The sequence below is a fragment of the Mchenga conophoros genome, linkage group LG8 (genome assembly GCF_057382185.1).
Source record: "Mchenga conophoros isolate Kocher_MC1m ecotype Shallow Benthic linkage group LG8, M_conophoros_male_GT1.1, whole genome shotgun sequence".
Lineage (NCBI taxonomy): Eukaryota > Metazoa > Chordata > Actinopteri > Cichliformes > Cichlidae > Mchenga > Mchenga conophoros.
In genome coordinates, this window is record NC_140533.1 from 10,805,429 (window position 1) to 10,827,828 (window position 22,400).

At 40.5% G+C, this 22,400-nt stretch overlaps 1 protein-coding gene and 1 long non-coding RNA gene across 2 annotated transcripts in view; both read right to left on the reverse strand.

Moving 5' to 3' along the window:
- fam20cb (FAM20C golgi associated secretory pathway kinase b) overlaps positions 1–2,373 on the reverse strand; it is a 56,803-nt gene extending 54,430 nt beyond the window's left edge. Inside the window, exons 1-2 of the mRNA XM_085284010.1 lie at positions 1,062–2,373; positions 699–874 (exon numbers count right to left, since the gene is read on the reverse strand). Coding sequence (XP_085140136.1) covers positions 699–874; positions 1,062–1,573 — 688 coding nt within the window. The 5' untranslated portion in view covers positions 1,574–2,373. The remainder of the gene's footprint in view (positions 1–698; positions 875–1,061) is intronic.
- Positions 2,374–17,593: 15,220 nt separating this feature from the next.
- LOC146568165 (uncharacterized) lies at positions 17,594–21,455 on the reverse strand. The gene is made up of 4 exons (XR_014893582.1): positions 20,914–21,455; positions 20,392–20,547; positions 19,963–20,055; positions 17,594–19,659 (listed from the first exon to the last, which is right to left on the reverse strand). It is a non-coding gene; the product is annotated as an uncharacterized LOC146568165 (long non-coding RNA).
- Between the last annotated feature and the right edge of the window lie 945 nt (positions 21,456–22,400).

The following is a 22,400-nucleotide window of genomic DNA, read 5'->3' on the forward strand; positions in this document are numbered from 1 at the left end:
AAATGTTTGTGGAAAGACATCAGCATCGGTCGATGTTGGCCTTCTTAACCTGAAAGGAAAAGAGTTTTCTTGATTCTTAACATATCATTTTTTGTGCTAGCTTAACTTAGAAAGGAAGGACTTAAAAACTGTACTTATAATTTTCTCACCAGCAATATCGGCATCTGTTGTGTTTGCTTATCGCCATTGGCCACACTAGTTAAGCCATTTAATAACAGGTCATTATTTTAAAAATGCCAGGAAAGAGGAGAACTGTGTAAACTGTAATTAAAAATGAGACATGTTTGTGATGATTGGGTGAGCTGACCCAGTCATCACAAGCGATATCTTTATTGGATTGCACAGGTTTTAAACCATGAGCACAACAATCGGTATCTGTGTCCATCAGTAGACACTGGCCTATCAGCCAGTTCTGAAGTAAGACACCGCACTCCCTATAATCTCGTTTTAGCGGTTCACCAAATGACACCGGAAAGGTGGCTGAGCTCTTTCACCTTCAGCTGCAAAATGCACAGATTTAATCCACACACGCTGCAGTGACGCATGTCAGCCCAAAATAAGTGAGAAACGTTTTCTGCAGTGTCAACATGGTGTCTTCAGACCAAATGTAATTTTGACCCTCCATCTGTTCACTGAAGCCCACCTGCTGGTTTTTGTTTCGATCAAGCTGCCCCCCTGTGCTGACTTATATGACTCACCCACGCTGGTGATCCTCTGGGTAGCCAGGTCCTTCAGAAGAGCATCGATGACCGGGTTGTGTCTGGAGTACAACTCGTATCGATTAATCCCAATGTGGAAGCGGAGCCAGTTGGGGTAGGAATCGGCTGTCAGTTCCCCAGTCTGGCTGAACTCGTCTATGTTGCTCTCCCCAGCCCTGGAGAGAAGAAGAGGGACAAGGAGAGAACAGAGAGGTAGAGATTGTTATTATTAGTATTCCTGTTACTTGTAATGTTATTACTTTATTATTGCACATGACTGAACTTTACTGTAATGTTCAAAGAAATTATGAAATATTTATTTGTAGGTTTTGTTGCATTAAAGTTTGGCTTTAAACACTTTACCATGCCTGATCCTCCGCTGCTTTGGGGTCAAATCTAATGTCCGTGTTGACGTTGAACAGCGTGTCCTCGTCTGTCAAAGGCGGCAACGACGTTTTATATAAAGGATGGTCATACAGAGCTGACAGCCTTGAACCTTTAGCCGGCACGTTCTTGTCAACCCCGGCGTCCTGCATGAACTGCCTCTTCCTGTCACCACGTTGTCCGTGATGGTCAAGTCTCCTGAAAGCTTGGGATTTATCTCCTGCAACCGGGACCCTCTCCAGGGAGTGCAGGGAAACATTTGAGCTGGGCTCGTTGCTGAAGTCCTGGAGGATCCGCAGACTGTGTTTGTTAGGCCAACCCTGCTTGCCCCAGCTCTTTGGCTCCTCGCTCGGCGTGTGCGAGCAGGAGCAGCCGGTGCTGCCGTGCCTCTCCAGCTTTGGTAACAAGTCTATCATGATGTGCATGGAGCATGCAATTAGGAACACCATGAGGATCAAAACCCGGAATTTGCGCAGGAGAATCATCTTCATGGTCTCCCTTTTGAGTAGATGTGAGTACTTACTGCAAATGATCAGCACGCAGATGAACAGGCTGACTACATCGCTGATGATGTTTATCAGACTGGACGCCAATCTAATGAAATACACATTAAACACGTAGGACCCATCTTCGCTTGCCGTCTTGAGTAAAGGATTCAGTGTTCAGCCTTTGTATTTTCAACATCAGAGTCCTGCTTGTGGGTTTTAGGCGAGATCCCCGAAGCGCCAAACCATCCGAGTCCAGGTAAAACAGGTCGAGTCGCTTCAGACCAACAGTCGATTTGCTCAAGCCTCATCCTCTTCGCACTGGCCCCGGTCTCCTTTCCTTGTCCGCCAGTAAAATTATCAGAGGGAATGCAGGCTACAAGACGAGTGAAGCAGCCGGGACAAGAAGAGAAAACGATCCGTTAAACGTCGGTGCCCGAGAGGTCCGACAGCGCGCATCGATCTCACCGACCAGCCTGCGCAAGGAAGAGTGGCCTGGGTTAGCCGGGACGTCAGCCCGGAACAGACACACGAGAAGTGCAGCTCTTCACATTTAAGTGTTGTTTCTGGGGGAAAGTCCCCGGGAAGTAGTCGACGTGTTTACTCCAATTCACCTATAAGCGATCCGGGATGCGTAATTCTGCCACATCGAGAGCCGTCAAACCACCAGAGGCGAGCCAAAGGAGTAAGGTAACAGGAGACCGAAATCTCCCTCCCTCCCGGGGCCGGGCAACCTTTAGGAGTACAGCGGGACAAGAGATCGCACCTCTTGTAGAATGTGTGAATCTGTGTGGGTGTGTTAAATATGATGATGAAGCCGAAGCTAGATCCTGCCTTTGCGCAGCGTCACAGTGCACAGATTGGCTGAGGAGAGAGAGAGAGAGAGAGAGAGGGTGAGGGAGGGAGGGAGGGAGAGCGAGAGAAGGGGGGAGGACAGTGAGACCATGTGAAGCATATAACTGCTTGTCTGTATTCCTCTTGGAATAAATCCTCATTGCACATCCCGGCTGCGCAAGAAGAGGGCGTCTTTCTCCTGGCCAATATCCAGGCTGGCTCACACGCAGCAGCAAAGTATTTTATTTTATTTATTTATTTATCTTTAAATCTGAAATTCATCTGCTGGAATCTCTCTGAAATGTCTCCTCCGAGACGGCACTCAATCCATCGATAATACATTAGACAGGCCTATTAGACCGCTCATCAGTCTGAGGATCCAGTTCCATCCTCCACTGCTGCCACTCAGCAGCAATCGCATCTTCAATAATGTTTAAAGGCTGCATGAAATGAAAACCACAAAGCACCTTTCAGCGCTGCATTCTGAAGGCAAAGAAATGACTTTGGCAGCAAAGAAAAATGAACAGGCTCCTTGCTTTCCTGCTGCCCTCACCTCAGACCTATATAGCATACCACAAAAAGCCCATTTACTAAATACTGAAATGAGAGATTCTTCTTCTCTCGGCCAAACTATTTGGTCAGCTGGGTAACGTTTCATCCTTATGGCTAATTGGAGTGGCATTAAGGTCCCCCACACCCTTCCCAGTGGCTGTAAATAGGTTCAAAGAAGCAATAAACTACTATATGTCATATATGCATATGTTTATGAGTAACTAATCATGCTGTCTGTGATTACCTCTCTAGATTGGTTTATAATTAAAAAGGGCCCAGAAGACAGAGGGAGGGGGGAGGTTGTGGCAGTGGCTGCTGCACTAACACTGATTCATAAGAAATGAAAGTGGAGATGACTTAAGAAAGGCTCTGTACGGGAATTTACCCAGTGGAACAAAGCATTAGTTGTGAATGTTAATGAAGCTGCTATAGAGGCAAAATTAAAACAACAGTGTAGAGATCTCTGCTAATCTGATGTGTGTGTGTGTTTGTGTGTGTGCGTGTGTGCTGGAGATACACTGAGGAGGAAGCAGGAAGAAAGACACTAACAATGGATTTATCCACCTATCCCCGCAGCATTGTCTATTGAGTCACATATAAGATTGCTGTAATTCCCCTGGAGGACCCTAAGGCGGACTTACCCCTATATTAGTGAGTAATGGAGGGTTAACGAATATAAGATACAATGACCAGTGACATTTTGGGGGCCCCTTTAACAGTGGCTGATTCACAACAAAGCAAAAAGGTCCATCAGATTGGCCTCTGTGGTGTTTGATGTCAGTCACGGCGTCAGCGCCGAAGACAAAGTGATGCTTGTTGTCCGCCCAGATCTCGTGCCAGCCACTGCAGCCTGTGGCCCACTAGCCTGAGGTGAAACAAGCAGAGATGAATGTGTATCGATGTCAGTCAGACATGGATCGCGGCAGTCGATGGGTCAGTGGTTCTTCGCGAGGCCTGTCATGCGCAATCATGGCTGAGCCCTTCAATTGGAATCCAAAGGAATGGTTGATTCTCCCACTTTTTCATTTTGTGTTGGTGTGTAAGGGGGGGTGATGTGTCAACACATTTTTCTTTACTTATTTTTGTGCTGTCACAGGACATTAACGCTTCGGCTGTGGTAATAGAAGTGGACTGTTGTGAGATGACAATTTGCAACACCCAATTATTGGCCTCACTCTATTATTGAGCAGAAACACGAGTTTAAACACAAACGAAGCGCAGCTCAAAAACAAGAAAAAAATCAACAACATAACAATAGCCAGACAAAGACACCTAAGTTTGGGGTTTCCAGTGTCAAATTTCAGCCTTTGTCTGGAACGCCATGCCTGAAAAAAAGAAAAACAAAACTTGTTTTTGACTGGTGTGCTTTCGGTGACAACCTATGATGCAACAGACTGATTGAGAAACACCATCCACTATCACATGCCATGTGGGAACACTATCAAAAGCACCTAGACCTTGCACAGACAAGATCAGGAGAAGTAGAGGGGCTGGGTATCCTAACAGATAGCTGACTACAGCAAAGGTCGTAAATATATAAGATTTATGTCCTCTACACTTCACAGTGTCTCTCAGCGAGATCACTCAGAAGATACTGAGATAGCGTGAGCCGCGCTCCTATCTGGACTATCGCAGTGAAGAGTGAGCTTCGCTACTGTACAAAGTCTGCCAAATCAATTCAGGGGAGAGGGGATTCAAGTCGAAATGATGTTTTCATTTTCTTAGCAGCTCTACCGTTTTATCGATTTCATGTAAAGAAAAAAATTAAGAAATAAAATAAAACAAAGATCTATATCAAAACAATCTGTGTTGTTAGGTTTTATTGCATTGTAAATAACAGAGACGCTCAAAGAATGCTGAATAGCAAAACAACAGCCAATCAGCTGCCACCTGAGGAAAATTATGAGCATGTCGTGTTGTTGTGCTAACACCTGCATGTTTATGAGGTTTCATTTATCTATTCATCATCTTGCTAAAGATGTTGGCAAGTGTATTTTGTTTTTTTTAGCATGGCCTGTGACTTTAACAGAAATAAGCATGGCATTTTGATCTAGATTGAGCAAATTTGCACATTTGCAGTAGCGCTCATGGGTTTGGCACACTTTTTAAGTAGTTTTAAGTGGTATAAGAAGGTGTTATGTCTGCCAATATAAATTATGTGTTTCTTTCCGTTCATTTAAGTACAGATTTGGCCTTGATAACCTGAAATAACTGCCCACAGGCGTTGCCAGGATGTCTGCCAGGTGCAAGACTTTCTTCTAGAAAGATTTTGTTCATGGTACACTAGATTAAACGAAAGTATTTTAAAACACTTTTGAAAAGAAGATATGATCCACGCGCCATGCTGGATTATGTCTCACACTCTTACAGAAAAGGGTGTATCAAAGGAATGGAGCCATTATAGGCTGGGAACTTTTTTCTTTTTAATTAATAATTATTATTTTTCTAGATTTCTATACCTGTTAAATCCAGAATCAAATTTAAAATCCTTCTCCTCATATACAAGGTCTTAAATAATCAGGCCATCATAGTACCTTTTGGTACCAAGGGTATTTAGAAGTAGAATGGGAAGCAGAGCCTTCAGCTTTCAGGCCCCTCTTCTGTAAAATCAGCTCCCAGTTTGGATTCGGGAGACAGACACCCTCTCTACTTTAAATATTAGGCTTAAAACGTCCCTTTTTGACAAAGCATATAGTTAGGGATGGATCACGTGACCCTGAATCCTCCCTTAGTTAGGCTGCAAAAGGCCTAGGCTGCTGGAAGCATCCCACGAATCACTGTATATTTTTTCTTCACTCTCTATGTGTTTATACACCACTTTAAATTGAATCATTAGTTATTATTAACCTCTGGTTCTCTTCCACAGCCTGTCTTTGCCCTTTCTTACTCCACTCAATTCTAAGTTGCTCACAGCAGGGCTGCCTCTCCCTCAGGGTCTCTTCCTGTAAAAGGGGTTTTTTCCTTCCCACTTTTGCCTTCCCCAGTGCAGATTAACATGCAACATGCAGTATGCAAGATTTGTTATCATTTGTTATTGTTGGCTTTAGTTTAGTTGTAGTCATTGTGTGATTTTCTCATGCCAGGAGCAGCCAAAACATGAAATTCACCCTGAAGCTGCACGGAAATGAAATGCTGACAGTTTTTTAGTTTTATGTGGACAGAAGTGAGATCAGGTTGAATCACAAACTGACAGGCGGCTCTCTCAAATCCCATCACTTTTTCAGCCATTCGCACGACCCTCTGTATCATCAGCGTTGCATATGTATTGTCTGCATAAATTCATTTGTCTGATGCGCCCTTGGTGTGACCAGGGCTGAGTGGGGAACAAGACTAATTTCCATCTCTGAGAAGCGCCGCACTCGCTGCATCTGATACAGCACATGTGAATGGATATTATAGATAACAATGCCCTCTGTTGGCCCCAATAAGCCTCACGACATCTTCGCTCCTCTCGCTCCTCAACCCTCCTCCTCGTCTTCTTCCCCTCCTCTCAGCCCCCACCCTCCTCATCTTCCATTAACAGTTGCCCAGCTTGGGAGTCCGATGTGTAAACACAAACACTTTTAAACTACTACAATAACATCTTAGGTTAGAAAAAAATCCCAAGAGAGCTGGTGAAATTTTTAAAATAATCAGATAGCTTCTGAATGAGTCACACCCAACGCAGCGCTCTCCTTTCAGTTTCAATACACTTGTGTACTCGGTGCGGGTTGTATTCTTTTGTTATCCCTTTTCATCTATTTCTCTATAATATTTGAATGAATGATGAGCTTTTTGTTTACACAATTATCACTTGTGGGATGTCAGCACAAAGCAAGCTTGACATTTTGCTTGATTGCATATTAAGGGTGTATGCGAGATATGTGTGTCCTCTTTGTGATCATCACTTTGTTCTTAGTTACAGAGGGATGGAAGTTGTTGATAAAAAAATAATAATTGGCATCTCATTTGTAAGAAATGTAATATTCATAGAGAATTCATTGTTCCTCAAGATGATGCCTGGGGGTTTTAAAAAAAAGCACATCTTGGCAGCCCTTTACACATCAGTACCTCTACACAAGCATTAGCGTATTTACAAAATATGCAGTGTATTCCTCCATGAATAATTATGACAAGATGGTAAACTAAAGTGGGCTGGGTTTTTTTTCTCATATTTAGCACTATCACAGTCACTGACCTGACAGCTAAAGCTACCTGTTGTCCTCCTGTTCCATATACAAAAAGCACCATAAATTAAACTAATAAATGAAGGGCTGTGTTTGTGTGTCATGCGTCTTGCCGGGGACACGAGGAAGTCCAGCACTGGGTTTGAACTCCTCGCTTAGAGGTGTTCGGTCATGCTTCAATAACAGTCAGATGTGAAAACATTAAGTGACCCTCGAGGGCTGACAGACTTTACAGCTGACCCCAGCCATCTCCAGCTTAATCAACTGATGGAGATTTTTTTTCCAAAGACGCTGCAGATCACCCTGCACGCTGGCCTGCTCTTGTATGAGATCTTTACCTGTGACTGCCAAGCCATCCATGCAACAAACACCATAAACATTTTTTGCAGAGGGCATTGTTATGCCCTCAATACCAGAAGGAACAAGTGGATCGCAGTGGCAGAAGAAAAGAACCGATCTGAGTCTCCAGCTTTAGATTGCTGGTAGCGAACACCACTGGAGTGCACACAGCTAACAACAAAACCTTTACTTGAATCAAACTTTCATGAGATCTCCTCCTAAATTTCTTCGAATTCACAGTGGAGAGCGTGCCGACTCAGGACATCACTGCACTGGTATACGGCAGCTGCACTGAGCAGGCCCACAGGGATTTGCAGTGTGGCGCACAGCTGCCTACAGTTGAGGAAATCTACTTGTCTAGAGAAGGGGACTCTAAGATTACTGGAGACCCCACTCATCCCCACTCACCACCCGCTTTGAACTGATCCCCTCTGGCAGATGTTACAGGACTTTGCACTCACACACCACAAGCATGCTGAGCAGCTTCCCCCCCCCCCCAAGCTGTTAGGCTCCCGAATCAGTGACCACCCCCCGTGTATTTATGTATTTATAGTTTACTACTGTTCAAATTTTTATTGCTACTTTTAAATCTCTCTTTTTTTTGCCATTTAACTTATGTCTCTTTTTATTTTGTCTGCTTTTCTTTCTTTTTTTTAAACGGAGAACCACGGGATGCCTACCTAATTTTGTCGTCTCTGCACTGCAGTACAACGGCACTAAAGTCTTTTTGAATCTCCAATCTAGAGATAGTGACAGCATGTTCAGTGAGCTGCAGCCAACGTCCTGTTGGTGTGTGTGTGTTCACAGACTGCAGTAAAACTTATTATTGCCCAATGTGAAGTTGTGTTGTACGCTGTCTTGCCTAAATACTGTTTTTTTATGTGTTTTTGTAACTGCAGTTATAGTGGCAAAAAAAGCAACTAATAAAAGTTGAGCTTTCCCTTAGTGTTTTTAACAATTCATCACACACACACACACACACACACACACACACACACACACACACACACACACACACACACACACACACACAGGCATAAATAACAACAGACATGAGACAGCATGAAGGGAGGAGCTGGGGTGGGTTGCAAAGTACCTTGCAAAAGCACAGTGAATGTGAATGAATCAGCCTGTCAGCTGATGTGGATTGGCTGAGCTCAATTTAACTAACACTTTGCTCACTGTATTTTTCTGATAGCTTTGCTTTAAAATTTCTCTTTTTTGCACTGGAAACTAGACTAGAGCCATGGCAGCAGGTCTGTGAAGCTAAAAATGGACATTGTTTAGATGCTAGCATCTTAGTATTTGCTAATTAAGAGCTCCAGGTTCTTATGTGCGAAAACTTTAATAATTTATTTCACATTACTGAAACCTAACTGAAATTTAGACTGAAGATGATGCACAATGAAAACAGTGAAAGGCTCACCAAAGCTGCCATCGTTGATTCTGAACATCCATACCATGCCAAATGTCACCACAAACATCTATAGGAATCACCCTGTTTAAACTACTGAAGTACAAAAAATATTGTAAAACATACATGATCTTACAGTGAGATACCAACCAACATCCCAAACACGCCATCACTGTCGTGTTTGTATAAAAGCTTAGAACCCATGAAAGTTTAAAGTCTTTGATTTCTACCTGCACAAACTACTCAGTGTGAATAATCAATGAGCCTGCAGCTCATTTACTTATCTGACCTCTAAGGGATGAGTCAAAAATGAGAGGAAGAAGAAATAAAAGAAGTCCCTAGCGGGCTAAAAAATCTGGAAAGTAGTAAAGGGAGGATGCGTCTTTCCCCTTTAAGACTGGTAAATGGTGACACCTCTACTCTGGGGGCATCACTTAAAACATCTTAAAAGCCCAGACTGTCTGTGGCTATAATAAGATGTTATTGAAAAGAGATCTCCTGACCCAGTCTACTACCCTCTGCTATCACTCTTTGGTACTGACTCTCCTTGCTTTCTCTACCTTTGGGGTTATTTTTAAGTATGTTTAGGAGTCACGCAGTCAGCACTATACTTACCAGGTGTATGTCTTGTTTGGTTTGGGTGACTTCATACTCCCGAGTCCTGTGGAGAGGAGGACAAAAATGGGTAGTGTATAAATGAGTGTTTTGAGCAGGAGTGTGTGTATGTGTGTGTGCTTGTGGGTGGATACCTGGGTCACTAGGTACAGTGATCTGGCGGCATCCAACCAGAGGCCCTCGCTGTGTCCTGCTGGCTGCTCTGTAATCCTATAATTAGAACTTGGGTGGACCACTTTAATGAAGGCTGGCTTGGATGGATTGCTGTTGCTGTTTGGATCATTTTGGTACGAGCGTGTGTTTATTTTAGAGTGTGTGGCTCTGTTGACTGCCAGGCCTCCCCAATATAGAGTTCACTGCTCGGGTCCAGATATAGTAGCGACCCTCGGCGCCCTTCCTGCTCCTTGTTAAAAACAGTCATCTGTGGGAAATTTGTTTGTTAGCTTTCGCTCTGATTGCCCGAGGTACTCCTTGACCTTAAGTTTAACCAGTGAAGTTGTGCTGCATTACAAAAGAGACCAGTGCATTTTGCAGGAAATGATCTCTCAGTCTGGGCAATCATGTTTCACTGCTAATGTGGCGAGTGCTAGATGAGAAGATTGTCACTGCTTTCATAGACGCTTTCATAGCTTAGCTTAGCTTAAAGACCAGGCCTCCGAAGATAATGAAATTCATTTACTTCTTGTGGTTTTATGGTGATTAGAGTTGAACTCTCGAGAGTCAACAAGGAACCACTGCATCACTTTGCAGGGTTGAATTAAACACCTCTGCTTAGCATTTTCTTCATATTTTTGAGAAAACAATATGGTGATAACATTTCAGCATCTGGAACTAGATGCAGGGATATTATTGGTGCAGACAATATCTTATTGTACCTTCTCATATATGATAAGCATTCCCTCTTTATTGGTGGTTCAGCCTCTATTCTTCCATGTTTTGCTCTTTCATAAATCTGGAACTTTAACCCATTTATTTCTACTAAAGTATTACTTTATACAGTCCTGTGCAAATGTTTTAAGCATCTCCAATTTCTTTATATTTTATAACAAATTGGAAATAAGTGCAGCAATTTATTGAAACATGCAAAGATTCACAGAATACTGTATATATACTGAGTTTGAAATTCAATCTTTGGTATGACCACCTTTATTTTTCATCGCAGTCTGAGCTCTTTTCAGCAACTTTCTTGCAATTTCTTTAAGTAGTCTTCAGGAATAGTTCTCCAGGCTTCTTAAAAGACATTCAAAGCTCTTCTTTGGATTTTGGCTGCCCTTTCCCCCCCCATTTTCTGTCAAGATGATAACACACTGCTTCAATAATGATGAGGTCCGGGCTCAAGGGAGGCCAGTACATGACTGATAGTGCTCCACTGAGTGTTTTTCTATCCAGGTATGCTTTTACTGCACTAGCAGTGTGTTTGCGATCATTGTTATGCTGAAAAACGAAGCTGTCGCCAATCATATGGGTTCCACCAGTTTCAACAAGATCCACAACAGCACAAACTATGACCGTTGTACCTCTCTCTTGTCCTCCTCTGTCATTCTGACAATTTGAACCAAACCAAAAAAAATCAAATTAGGTTCATCACTCCATAAAATCTGTTTTCATTACAGTTCTTCGTAATTTTCTCCCTGTTTCTCCTACCTTGAGTGTGTGTGTTTGTACATTGAATTTCAGAAGTCAGATATTCGTTTTTCATATTGTTTCAAAATTTAAATAAGAATTTTCTTATTTTTACCTATTTAGAGTTTTGAACAACTTTTCCTAACTTTAATCTAAAATTTAATTTAAAGTTTTAAACATTGCTCAGTATGACTACATTTCCTCTCTGGTACATGGCACTTTTTCCATCTGTGTTAAACTTCTTACCCTCACTCAAATGTCTGTACCTTTCATTCTGAATCTTATTTTTCCACATGCCCACATATTCAATTTCATGCAAATATTTGAATTAATCACCGTAACTACCACGAGAGTGAAAAACATTCTTATCTTATGACATGCTCTTTTGATAAACACATTTTTTTTACAGTGTGCTTTTACGTGACCTCTTTCACAGATACCATCTCCTAAAATCAACATTTATATTACAACATTTTCTGAGTTTAGTGCCGACCGCCTTCACAAGGAGGTGGGCGTGCTCCAAGGGCAAAATTCTCATGTTAGGACATCAAAATAATGTAATCATCCAGATGGCTTTAAAACACTGAACTCTCGCTATTAATCCAGCCTTCAGACACATGTTTGTGTTTCTAATTGCAGCGGGAGTGAAAAAAATGGTTCTGCAGTAAATCTCAACAGTTATGACAGCTGAGCGAAAATAGTGCTAAATGGAGACAGATCCTGGAGTCATTAAGTCAAAATGAGAGAGAAAGAGATATCTCAAAGATTTGACTCACAGCCAATACCGTTAGGAGGATGATATATGAACCTATTCGATCTGGGATTTTCACTCATAGTGGATGGTGTACAATGTACCCACAAGCATGTGCGCATACACACTCAACTCGCTGCCGATTCCACCTGCTCCCTGCAGCCCTACCAAGAAGCCTCCACACAATCACCTATCTCCTGACTGCTGACTTTGCAACTCATCCCACCCTCTTCTTAGTTTTTTCTCTAACTCTTTATTTTGTTCTTCTCATTTTGGCACACTCCTATAGACCTGTCATACAACTCCTCTCCTCTCCTCTTTGCTCCTCTCCTCTCCTCTCCTCTGACTTCTCCTCTTTGTGCTCATCTCTTCACTGCTGTCGTGGCGTATCAACAAAGTCCCATCACTGTCAGCCAGCGAAACTGCCTCTGCTTTTCAGTGTGTTGCTTGTGTGTGTGTGCATATGTGTACTGCTGAGACACTTGTCTTTGTTTCTCTACAGGAGGTACAATCCTGGCTTTAGACTCACACAGTCTAAAGTTCGTAGGGTTATCGAAATTGGGCTAGCTGCCGTATAATCGTGTGCTACCTAGAGGCTAGCTATAGAGCTATGGCTAGGCTAGCTATGGCTAGGATAATATAAAAACATTAGCAGATCAAAGATTGAGGGCAATGCTAAATTTTTCTCCTAAAAGTCAAACTTCTGTCAAAAGACAGAAATGATACATAAACAACACAAGGTTAGTCATTAATATGTTGCTCGCTATGAAAAATTCCTCATCCTAAGCTAGTAGCCACAGACATTCCACTTAGTCTCAGAGTGATTCTCTGTTCTCAGATTTTGTTTCTTGTCTTTTCTGAAACTTTCAGATATTTTGGTTTCTGGCAAACTGAGCCCATGGTCTGACGTTACATTGGAAGATTTAAAAACTGAGCTTAAAGACAAGCTGCACATAAATAGTGCTAATAAAAAGCCAGAGAGGCTGACAATGATCACTGATTACTTTTAGGAGCTTGATTCTAATAAATAAAATAAGATACAAAGCCTTTTAACATGGTAAACAGACAACAACCTTAATGAATGCGAAGCTTGGACCCAGAAGCAGGGCTGATACGTCAGCACTTAAAAAGCAAAAGGAACCTTCTGCTGGCTGCACCAAGCATCAGCACCCAGGGTTATAAAAAAAAGTATATTCGGGAAGCACAGTGTAGAGTTAGGGTCATCAGTGATGATGACTTAGGCCTCCCAGGGTTAAGAGAAAAATATAAATGAACCAATCAAATGAACTTTGAGTCAGTGCAATTATTCCTTACTAATTACAATGTTTACAAATGAGTAAAGCGCCAATCTATGTGATGGGAGTTCCTATTAGTAATGAAGAGGGCTTTCATTACACTCTCATTTACCTAAGAGGCCAATTTCATGGAAGCAAGCAAAGTCCTTCTCTCTAGATTGTATCTTGTTTGTTTGTTTTTTGTCATCATATATTGTCAAGCAAACATTTGGTTGACATAGTTTGGCATGGAGCAGTAATACCTTGGATGCCAGGCATTACTCTGATGTCTGTAAACAGACAGAGGTATCATGTCTGTTCACCATATTCTCAGGACCATAACAATGGATTTGACACATTTTTAATTTACAGGAGGAGAAACCATCAGCATTTGTGGGTGTATCTTGTGTCTGTATACACTGTTGTGTGAAAAAGTATTTGTTCCTCTCCTGATTTCTTGATTATTATTATTTTGTCACACTTACTCGTATCAGATCATCAAACTAATGTTAATATCAGACAAAGATAACCAGAGTAAATACTAAATGCAATTTTATAAACAGTATTTGTTCTTCTCATTTATTAAGGAAAAACAGTTATCCAAACTTAAATGAATTAAATGTGATTAAACACATTTACCGTATTGGAAAGCCGAGTTCAATTTCACCAGCCACACTCGGGTTGGATTACTGTCAGAGTTGCTGAGTCAACAAAGCACTTAAATAGGACCTGGTTGACAAAGTGAAGCAGGCTAAACGATCTCAACAAGCAACACATTGTCACAATCTGAAAAGAAGAAGCTAAGAAACAACGTTACTGGCATTTATTGGTCTAGAAAGGATTACAAAAATGGCATTCATTGGGAGAGTTCCAACATGAAAACCACTGCTGACCAAAAAGAACACAAAGGCTCATTTGCCAAAACACATGCTGATGATCTCCAAGACTTTTGGTTAAATTTTCTGTGGGCTGAAGAAAGAAAAGTTTAACTTTTGAAGGTTTGAGTCCCGTTACATATGGCGTAAAACTAACATAGCATTTCATAAAAAGATCATCATACTAAACCTCAAACATGGAGGTGGTAGTGTGACGGTCTGGGGCTGCTTTGGTGCTTCAAGACAACTTGCTGCAAGTGATGGAACGGTGAATTCTGGTATCTGTCAGAAAATCTTGATGAAGATTTTCAGCTTGTGTGCTGAAGCTCAAGAGCACTCAGTTTACAGTGATCTGACTGAGAGAAAACAAAATTAAGTTATCATGAATGGCTGCATGCAGTTCTTGCTGCCAAAGGTGGCACAACCAGTTATTAGGTTCAGCAAACAATTACTTTTTCACAAGGGCTGTAGGTTTGGATAGCCTTTTTCCCTTAATAAATGATGTTTGATGATAGGAAACACACACACACACACACACACACACACACATATATATATACATAGAGAGAGAGATACTTAAATGTTAAAATTGAACATGTTACAGAGAGACACGCATGCAGCAATGACACAGTGAAAGGGCACTGTAAATGTGAACGACACAGGTTATATTCCTGACATCAACAGAGTGTTAGATGCCCATCTGTATTCACAGCGATTAAAAGGTCAGAGCGTTGTCCTGACATTCTCTGCACCTCTGGAGCTCATATCCCCCCCCCCCCCGCCAGGTTGTGGAAATGTTATTGTAACTGAGATGCTAGCTGGACAGGGCCCAGTACGACACAGGAAGTGTGTATCCTAAATGGAGTTTCCATGAGATTCGGAGCGGCTTGACCTTTCAGTGATGGCCTCGATGTGAAGTACCTTCCCCTCAGGGTAAAAAGAAAAGGTGCGTCTGCTGTTTTCCTTTCCTCAATGGGAGCTTTATTGAATGGGGGAGTGGGAGAAAGAAGGGCAGCTGTTTCTCGTACGCTTTCTTTATCGAATGTCGGACAAAATTGTGATAAAGTCTCCTCGCATTTCTCAACCCTGAAAAGCAAAAAGTTGTTTGTTTTTGTCTTCCTTTACAAAAACAGGTCTCTCTGTGCAAATTCAGTAGGAACAGAATAGGTATGAAGCCAGAGAGTAGGGGACGTATTGCAACACACTCCTTAATATTGGGTTTACTGGCCGTGAACCATGCCTGGCTTTATGTCTGCTCTGTCTGCCTTTATTATTACATAGCTTTTTGTGATTTGCAGGATTTTGTTTTATGATATCTGTTGCAGCAAAGGCAGTATAGGATATTATCAGTTGTTGTAAAATATCACATACCTTGAAATATTACAACCTCATAAAATATGCTATACATCAAACTCTATTACTGCGAACGCTGTCCAATAGATAGCACACACAAGACCTCTGTCGCCTGTGGTTTTGTCATTTAAAGGATATATTGATTTGGCCTTATGCCAAACCATTTCTGTGTTATTTCCCATAAGGCTGCAGTGGCTAAAGCACCCGTATTAATTTTGTAGATATTGATACTCTTAATAGAGCAACACACACAGGCACTCACCTTTTGGCTTTCTCTACGTAACAACCCATCTGTGAGATGTTTTAAGTTATTGTGGGGTTCTCATATTATTCTCATATTAAACCAAAGGAAAAACAGAGATCATTTAAGTGTGTGTGTGTTTGCATTGGAAAGAATTTCTTTCCTTCAATCTAAATTCAGTTGTCCTGTCCCGTAAAAGGTGTTGGTTGGCAGGTGGCTGGTCTTGATTGCATTAGACTGATGACGTGCTCAAAGCAGCAAAGAGAGGGAAAAAAGGAGAAGGTCTGTTTTCTTGCCAGAGGTATAACAAAAAAAAAGGCGAAAACTCTTAAGTATGTGTGATACAGCAATCTGTGAGGGAGAGGATAGAGGTAGGATTAAGGGTGCAGACTGAGTAGAGAGCGAGATATGGCCGTGATAGAAATGATGATGTGAGAGAACACGAGCGGTGGGGGGAAAAGCACCTTCACAAAATATGAAATCAGTATCAGCATCTCCCAATCTCTTATTCCAACATCAAATAGCAGCGTTCCGACACTAATTTTCTGAACATAAAACAAACATTAAAGCCCTGGTTTTATGTTTCCCTCAGATTATAGTGCCTTGGTGTGTCTCAATGAATCCCCCTCTATCTGATTCCCTGTTGTTCGCGCTCCCACCTGCCTGCCTGGGCTTTTTGCCTGAGCTTTGTTGGGCCCTGAGAGCAGCTTAATACCTGTGGCTGATCTTAAACCAGCAAAAAGCTTTCTCTCAGGCCTCCTGCTGCATCTCATTTCCTTCTACCGGAGGTCGTTTGCAGATGCAGAACACTAAAAGACAGAGGATGAAAACAAGGGATTGCTGTGTGTATAGGTCAGATGGGTTTTTGTGAGCCAACAAAGGCTGTATTGTTAAAAGACTGATTTGAATCCTAAGTAATCACGTGGGGATGACTGTCGCGTCGATGTCTAAATATCAGTGGTCTGACAACTGGTATAGAGCTCCTTGTTCTCAGTCAGCACAGAAATGGACAGCAAACAGCGGCCCTGTTTTGTTTGGGTATCACACATTTTCAAAGAGGCTTGAATTCAGAGGAAGTGCCTACAGCGTCCAGTTGGTTTCTTGGCCAGTGGATTTTGTGCCAAGATAAATACAGTAAAAAGCCAGCTGATTTGTAACAGCACTTGCCTAAATGGATACCACTCCAAAGTCTTTGTGACAAATTCAAAGCAAGTACAAATATACTCTGTGGCCAGTGATCAAAATCAAGCCTAAAGATACAGACACAGCCTCTCTCTATCCATCACTTAGCCCACTTAAATTAGGGAAAGCAAAGGAAAATGGTTCCTGGTCTTTTGGTAGATCTTAGTCAAATGTAGGGGGGGGTATCAATGGGATTAGTGGTCTTCAATCATTCAAGCTTATTGATCCCCAGTCTGAGGAAATATCTGGAGGGCTAGTGCAGTATAGCTGAAGTGAGATTGATTGGGAAAATGGGACGGGTGATTTAGTTGATGCTTTCAATCTCTTTGAAGTTCAACAAACACACAACAGCCTCCATCACAAACACACATAGACACATGCACTACATTTAAAAGTATAGTAGCCATGCTAACAGCTCTTTCTAACAGCAGAAACTGTGTGAAAAAATGGGAGTTCCTCTAATGGCCAGCATAGACTTGTTCCAGAAGGTACTCAGTCCGTTTGGACACCCACACTCAAAAAAATGAAACGTTGACTTTAATTAAAATTATTTTGTCAACAGGTTCCACGAAATTGAATTATGTTAGTTTAAAGCAAAAATCTTTAGTTCATCTAATTTAAAAAAAAACTACTTAAGATTAACAAGACATATTTAAGACTAACTAAATCAACTTATGTTGTATGAACATAGATGATATATTTACAGGTTAGATAGTTTAGATTAGTTACTTCAACACATTTCTTATTTGTGGCAGTAAAATGTTAAATTTAAGTTAGATTAATTCAAATATTATATTTGCAGCCACCTTGTGCTTTATTAATTAGTTTTACATAAATCTATTTTGTCAACAGGTTCCACACAAATGAATTAAGTACATCCAACTTATTTTTTAAAATTTCTTTTATTGCCAACACATTCAGTGAGCATTTGTGTAAACCCAGTCCAAAATAAAACACAACAGCTCATTAGGGTTAGTAATTAACAGTATGTAGACAGATGCAACATCACGACTTTAAATTAAATATCTGTATCTGCCAGAAATAGAAGAGAAAAAAACCCCATTGAAGCTCACATAACACATTGATAAGATGACACTTGAGTTATGCACATGTGATGCTAGTAAGGTCTGTGGAGTGTTTTTTCTTTTAGTGTCTAAAATGGATAGCAAAGTTGCTATTTGCAATGATTGCTTAGGGTCAGTCCAGTAACACAACGCCAATGAAGTGCTTTCTTTTAACAATGCAAAGTGAAGTGTCCACCTCAACAGCCACAATTAAAAAAAAAAATTAATGTAATAATAATAATAATAATAATAATAATAATAAATAGTCCAATGATATTAGCAATCAAAGAAAATTATATCACCATCCCAAATAAAACGTTAATAAAACATGCCAACATTATGGTCTAACAATAAAACAGCTTGTCTGTGAAGGTTCTCAGTCATCCAGGTCATCGTAGTCAAAGGAGCTTGCAAAGAAAAGCGTCTGGACTTCTTTAAGTTGCTTGAAGACGTTTCACCTCTCATCCGAGAAGCTTCTTCAGTTCTAAGGTCAAATGGTGGAGAGTCCCAGATATAAACCTAGTGGGAGTTTCCCCCCACAGAGGGACAAAAGGACCCCCTGATGATCCTCTAATCGCCTGAGCCAAGGTGTAAAAAAGTGTGTGGGTCACAATCAGCCAGAGTTTCGGGTGAGTTCATTGTGAAACCTGGCCCCACCTTATGCGAATTCCTGAGATCAGATGTTCAAAGATGGTCGCTCACAGTGGACATAGATGGCTTCTAAGGCGGGGGTTTACGACACCAACTCTCTGCCATCTATAATCCAGTTTTGAGATCCCTTCCCAGACGCCTTAACGCCCACTCACATCCTGGGCCATCTGATCTCAGGAATTCGCATAAGGTGGGGTCAGGTTTCACAATGAACTCAAGCTTCTCGGATGAGAGGTGAAACGTCTTCAAGTAACTTAAAGAAGTCCAGACGCTTTTCTTTGCAAGCTCCTTTGAATAAAACAGCTTGTCAGCGTTCAGTTTTTTGCAACAGCACAGCAGTAACCATTTAACACTTGCCACTGTCAACGTTTATTTTACCAGTGTTTGGGCAAAAAGCTTGAGTTGTAAACATTTTAACATGGAAACAATTGTTCGTCTTTAAAAGTCCGCAAATTATACATTCATCCTGCATTCCTAACTCACCCTTATTCTTAGTATGCATTACAATTACCTTTACAATGCACACAATGTAACACAAACTGAATATGAACATATTTCCACCTCATAACAATATGCCTTGAACGCTAATATACACACTACCCTTCAACATTTCTGGTGCAGTATCATCTCTCAATTAAATCCTTTAAATCTCAATACTTTTGATGGTCTCTTACTAGCCCCCCCCCAAGAGTAAAATCTCTCAAATTGTAGTAGTTTACAAACTTTTCAAAATGTTCTAAATTTCTCTTAAATGTAATTTTCCCTTTATCTGTCATTTACAAATTACCATTTTATTCCCATTCAGCCTCCGAAAAACTTCTGTCCATCTGACAGAACATTCATCATCCAAATTAAGGGTTGGCTTATTCATTCAGTTTATTCTTGAGCAACTGTACCTTGGTCAAGAGTCTGCTGACATACAGATGAAGGAAGAGCTTCTGAAGTACTTCAAAGAAAGCTTTCAGTCTTGAGGTTAACTGAGATTCAGTGCATATATCCCACCCATTAAGAGTGCACATGCAGAGGCCAGGTCTTCCAGGTCATGCAGGACACGCTAGATGGTTATACCCACATCGGCTGGAGGAGTGCTGGCATCAACTCTTTCGATGGTAAAGATAGCAAGGGTAATTTGTTCCAGCTCCCTCTGAACAGCTGTAGCTTAGACACAAAAACATAGAAAAATGGTGTCCAGTTTTAAAAAAAGAAAGAAAAAGGGCCAAAGCTACCCTTTAATGACGTAAACACAATATTAGGAACATGCACCCCAGTGCGCCACTATTTTAGACTACAGATTCAACAATAAATATAAATAGTTTGGCTATACAAGAAGATTTCCCAAAACATTTAAACAGGTTCCATGCAAATTACAACAACAACAACAACAACATTACAACATGCAACAACATTAGTTATTCAAAATTTGGTTTAATACGGATAAAAAACTAAACTAAAATTACCAACCAATTATTCTTTGAAGAGGATGCCTGGGTCTTCATTCAGGTAAAAAGGTAGTGCCCTGAGGACACACTCCCTCCCCTTTTCAATAGTTTCCTTCTGTAGAGAGTGGCAGAGATACAGGAAGAGAAAACAGAAATACTTTAGGATGACACAAACTCACATTATACGCAAAATGAATGACATACAAACTAATACATCATCTTCTTTGCATTCAAAACATAACATAAAAACATTCACTTCTGGTTTAACCTAAATTGAGGGATCAGATTTTACATATGTTTAGGTAATTTAAGTTTTCCAACGTTTTGAGTACCAAACTTTGTCTTGCTTAATATAAATGTAAGTGCACTGTGCAGCTACCATACACTAGCTGTTTAAATTTGAAAATGATCTTATTAGCCATAATATTTTGCTACCAACAGAATAACGCACCTTTGTGGCAGGGGCCAAAGTTTGTCTAATTTTCTTCCCTGCAACGCCTCCTTTTTTCTTGAAGACTTTTATGAGCTGGTCAGTGTATTGGTCAAGTCGTGTAAAAAGCCTTGGAACAAGTGGAGCAGTAGCAATCCTCACATATTCTGCTTCCACCTGAAAACATGTCAACAAACACAACATACTGTACTGTAAATATACATACTATATGTACACATATACATACTTTATAACTAAAACTAATGTAGAAAGACCTCATTAAAGCTATAATTTTAACACAAACATTTACACAAAATGCTAAAGGAGCCATTACAGCTTTTATTATATTGATATTTATTTATAAGTTTCAAAAAATACTGATCACAGCTGATCTGAAAAGAATTTCATGCCTCAGGCCCTTGAACTGCAACCTTTACAATGGTTCAGATGTGGAGAAGAAATAACAGGGGCATGGGATGGGTCACTAAAGAAAACTTAACTTATAAAACAGTTTTGTTTTTATAAGTATAACAGTTCACATACCACATACAAGCTCAGCAGTACCACATACACCACATCAGTATAGGAGGGAGCAGGTAAAGGCAGGATCTGAGATTTATAAAGTAAAACAAGAAATTCATTACTTAATTTCAAGAAGCAAATTATTGTTTGAATTACAACTAAATAAAATACTACTCAGAAGAAAAGCAAGAGATTGACACTGCCATGTGCTAACTTTCTATAGAAGCAATTATCACCAGGTCTGTCGACCTCCATTGTCTGTCCACTCATATGTCTTGAATAATTTTATTAAAAAAATTAAGTGTGTACTTTCACAAACTGTAATTTATAACTACATTGATATGTATAACTCCGCTAGGAAACATGCTGTATTTACAGACCATTTTTACATAATACAGATTACTGATAGAGCAGAACAATGGTGTCACAGTGGCTTTCGCCCTTGACTTTTTGGATTTTAAATGTCACTTTATGCTATCCTTGCTATCCTATTCGATATTTCCGACTCTCGGATTACAGAAAAGGAATCCCAAGAAAGCAAATGGAAAAATAACCCCTTGAAAAAATAACCCCATGAACCCCTGTAGCTAATCCGTTAATAAAACAATAAAAATGTTTCTTACACAGTCCACAAAATAAGCATGTCCAGGACCCAGTAAAACTAATGTAGAACAAGCGAACGCAAACGATATAACATGTCTTGTAAGACAAACGCAAAATATAACCATGCTCGACATGTAGATACTACACAACATAGTCAAAGAAAAAAATGGTCTTACCTCTCAAAGAAACAGCAGCTTGGCGCCAAAACAGCGTTTTTCAATTAAATTTGAAGTCTTGCGCATGAGCAGGTACAAGCCGTGAAACCTTCTTGTTCTGCGCGGTTTCATTACAACTGTTTTTGCATTACTGCCACCTTGTGGATATACAAGGTATATCGATCCTAATTGACTTAACTTAAATGTTATGCCATCAAGTAACACATTAGTATTATGTACGTTGAGTAATAGACACAATTACATAGACTTGATTAGAAAAACATATGTTAACTTAACAAAAACATATATTTTAAGTAAAATGAAAATAAATAATTAATATACACTGAACAATCCCCCTCATTCATTTTTTTGAGTGCATGGAACAATGGCCAACTGTAGTGATTAAAATTAAAACCAAGAATACCAATCACAAAACAACTTTTCTTTATTTCCCACTTCAACTCTATAACGGGTGAATTTCTTTTACACTCTATTTTGCTAAGACGCTAAGTTAGTGTGAGCCGACACAGGCAGCTCACACTAACAGAACCATCTAAGTGTGACAAAATCTGCAAAAATAAATAAATAAATAGAAAGAAAAATCAGAAAGGCAGCATTTAGTTATTCACAGCACTGTAGTGCCACTCAATCCTGCCTCCAGCATGAATTACAATGCAAAGATCAATAAAACACCTGCATGCTGAACAGTGCGTCGATTTGTTTGTATCACGCCGAACCTGTCTCCAGATT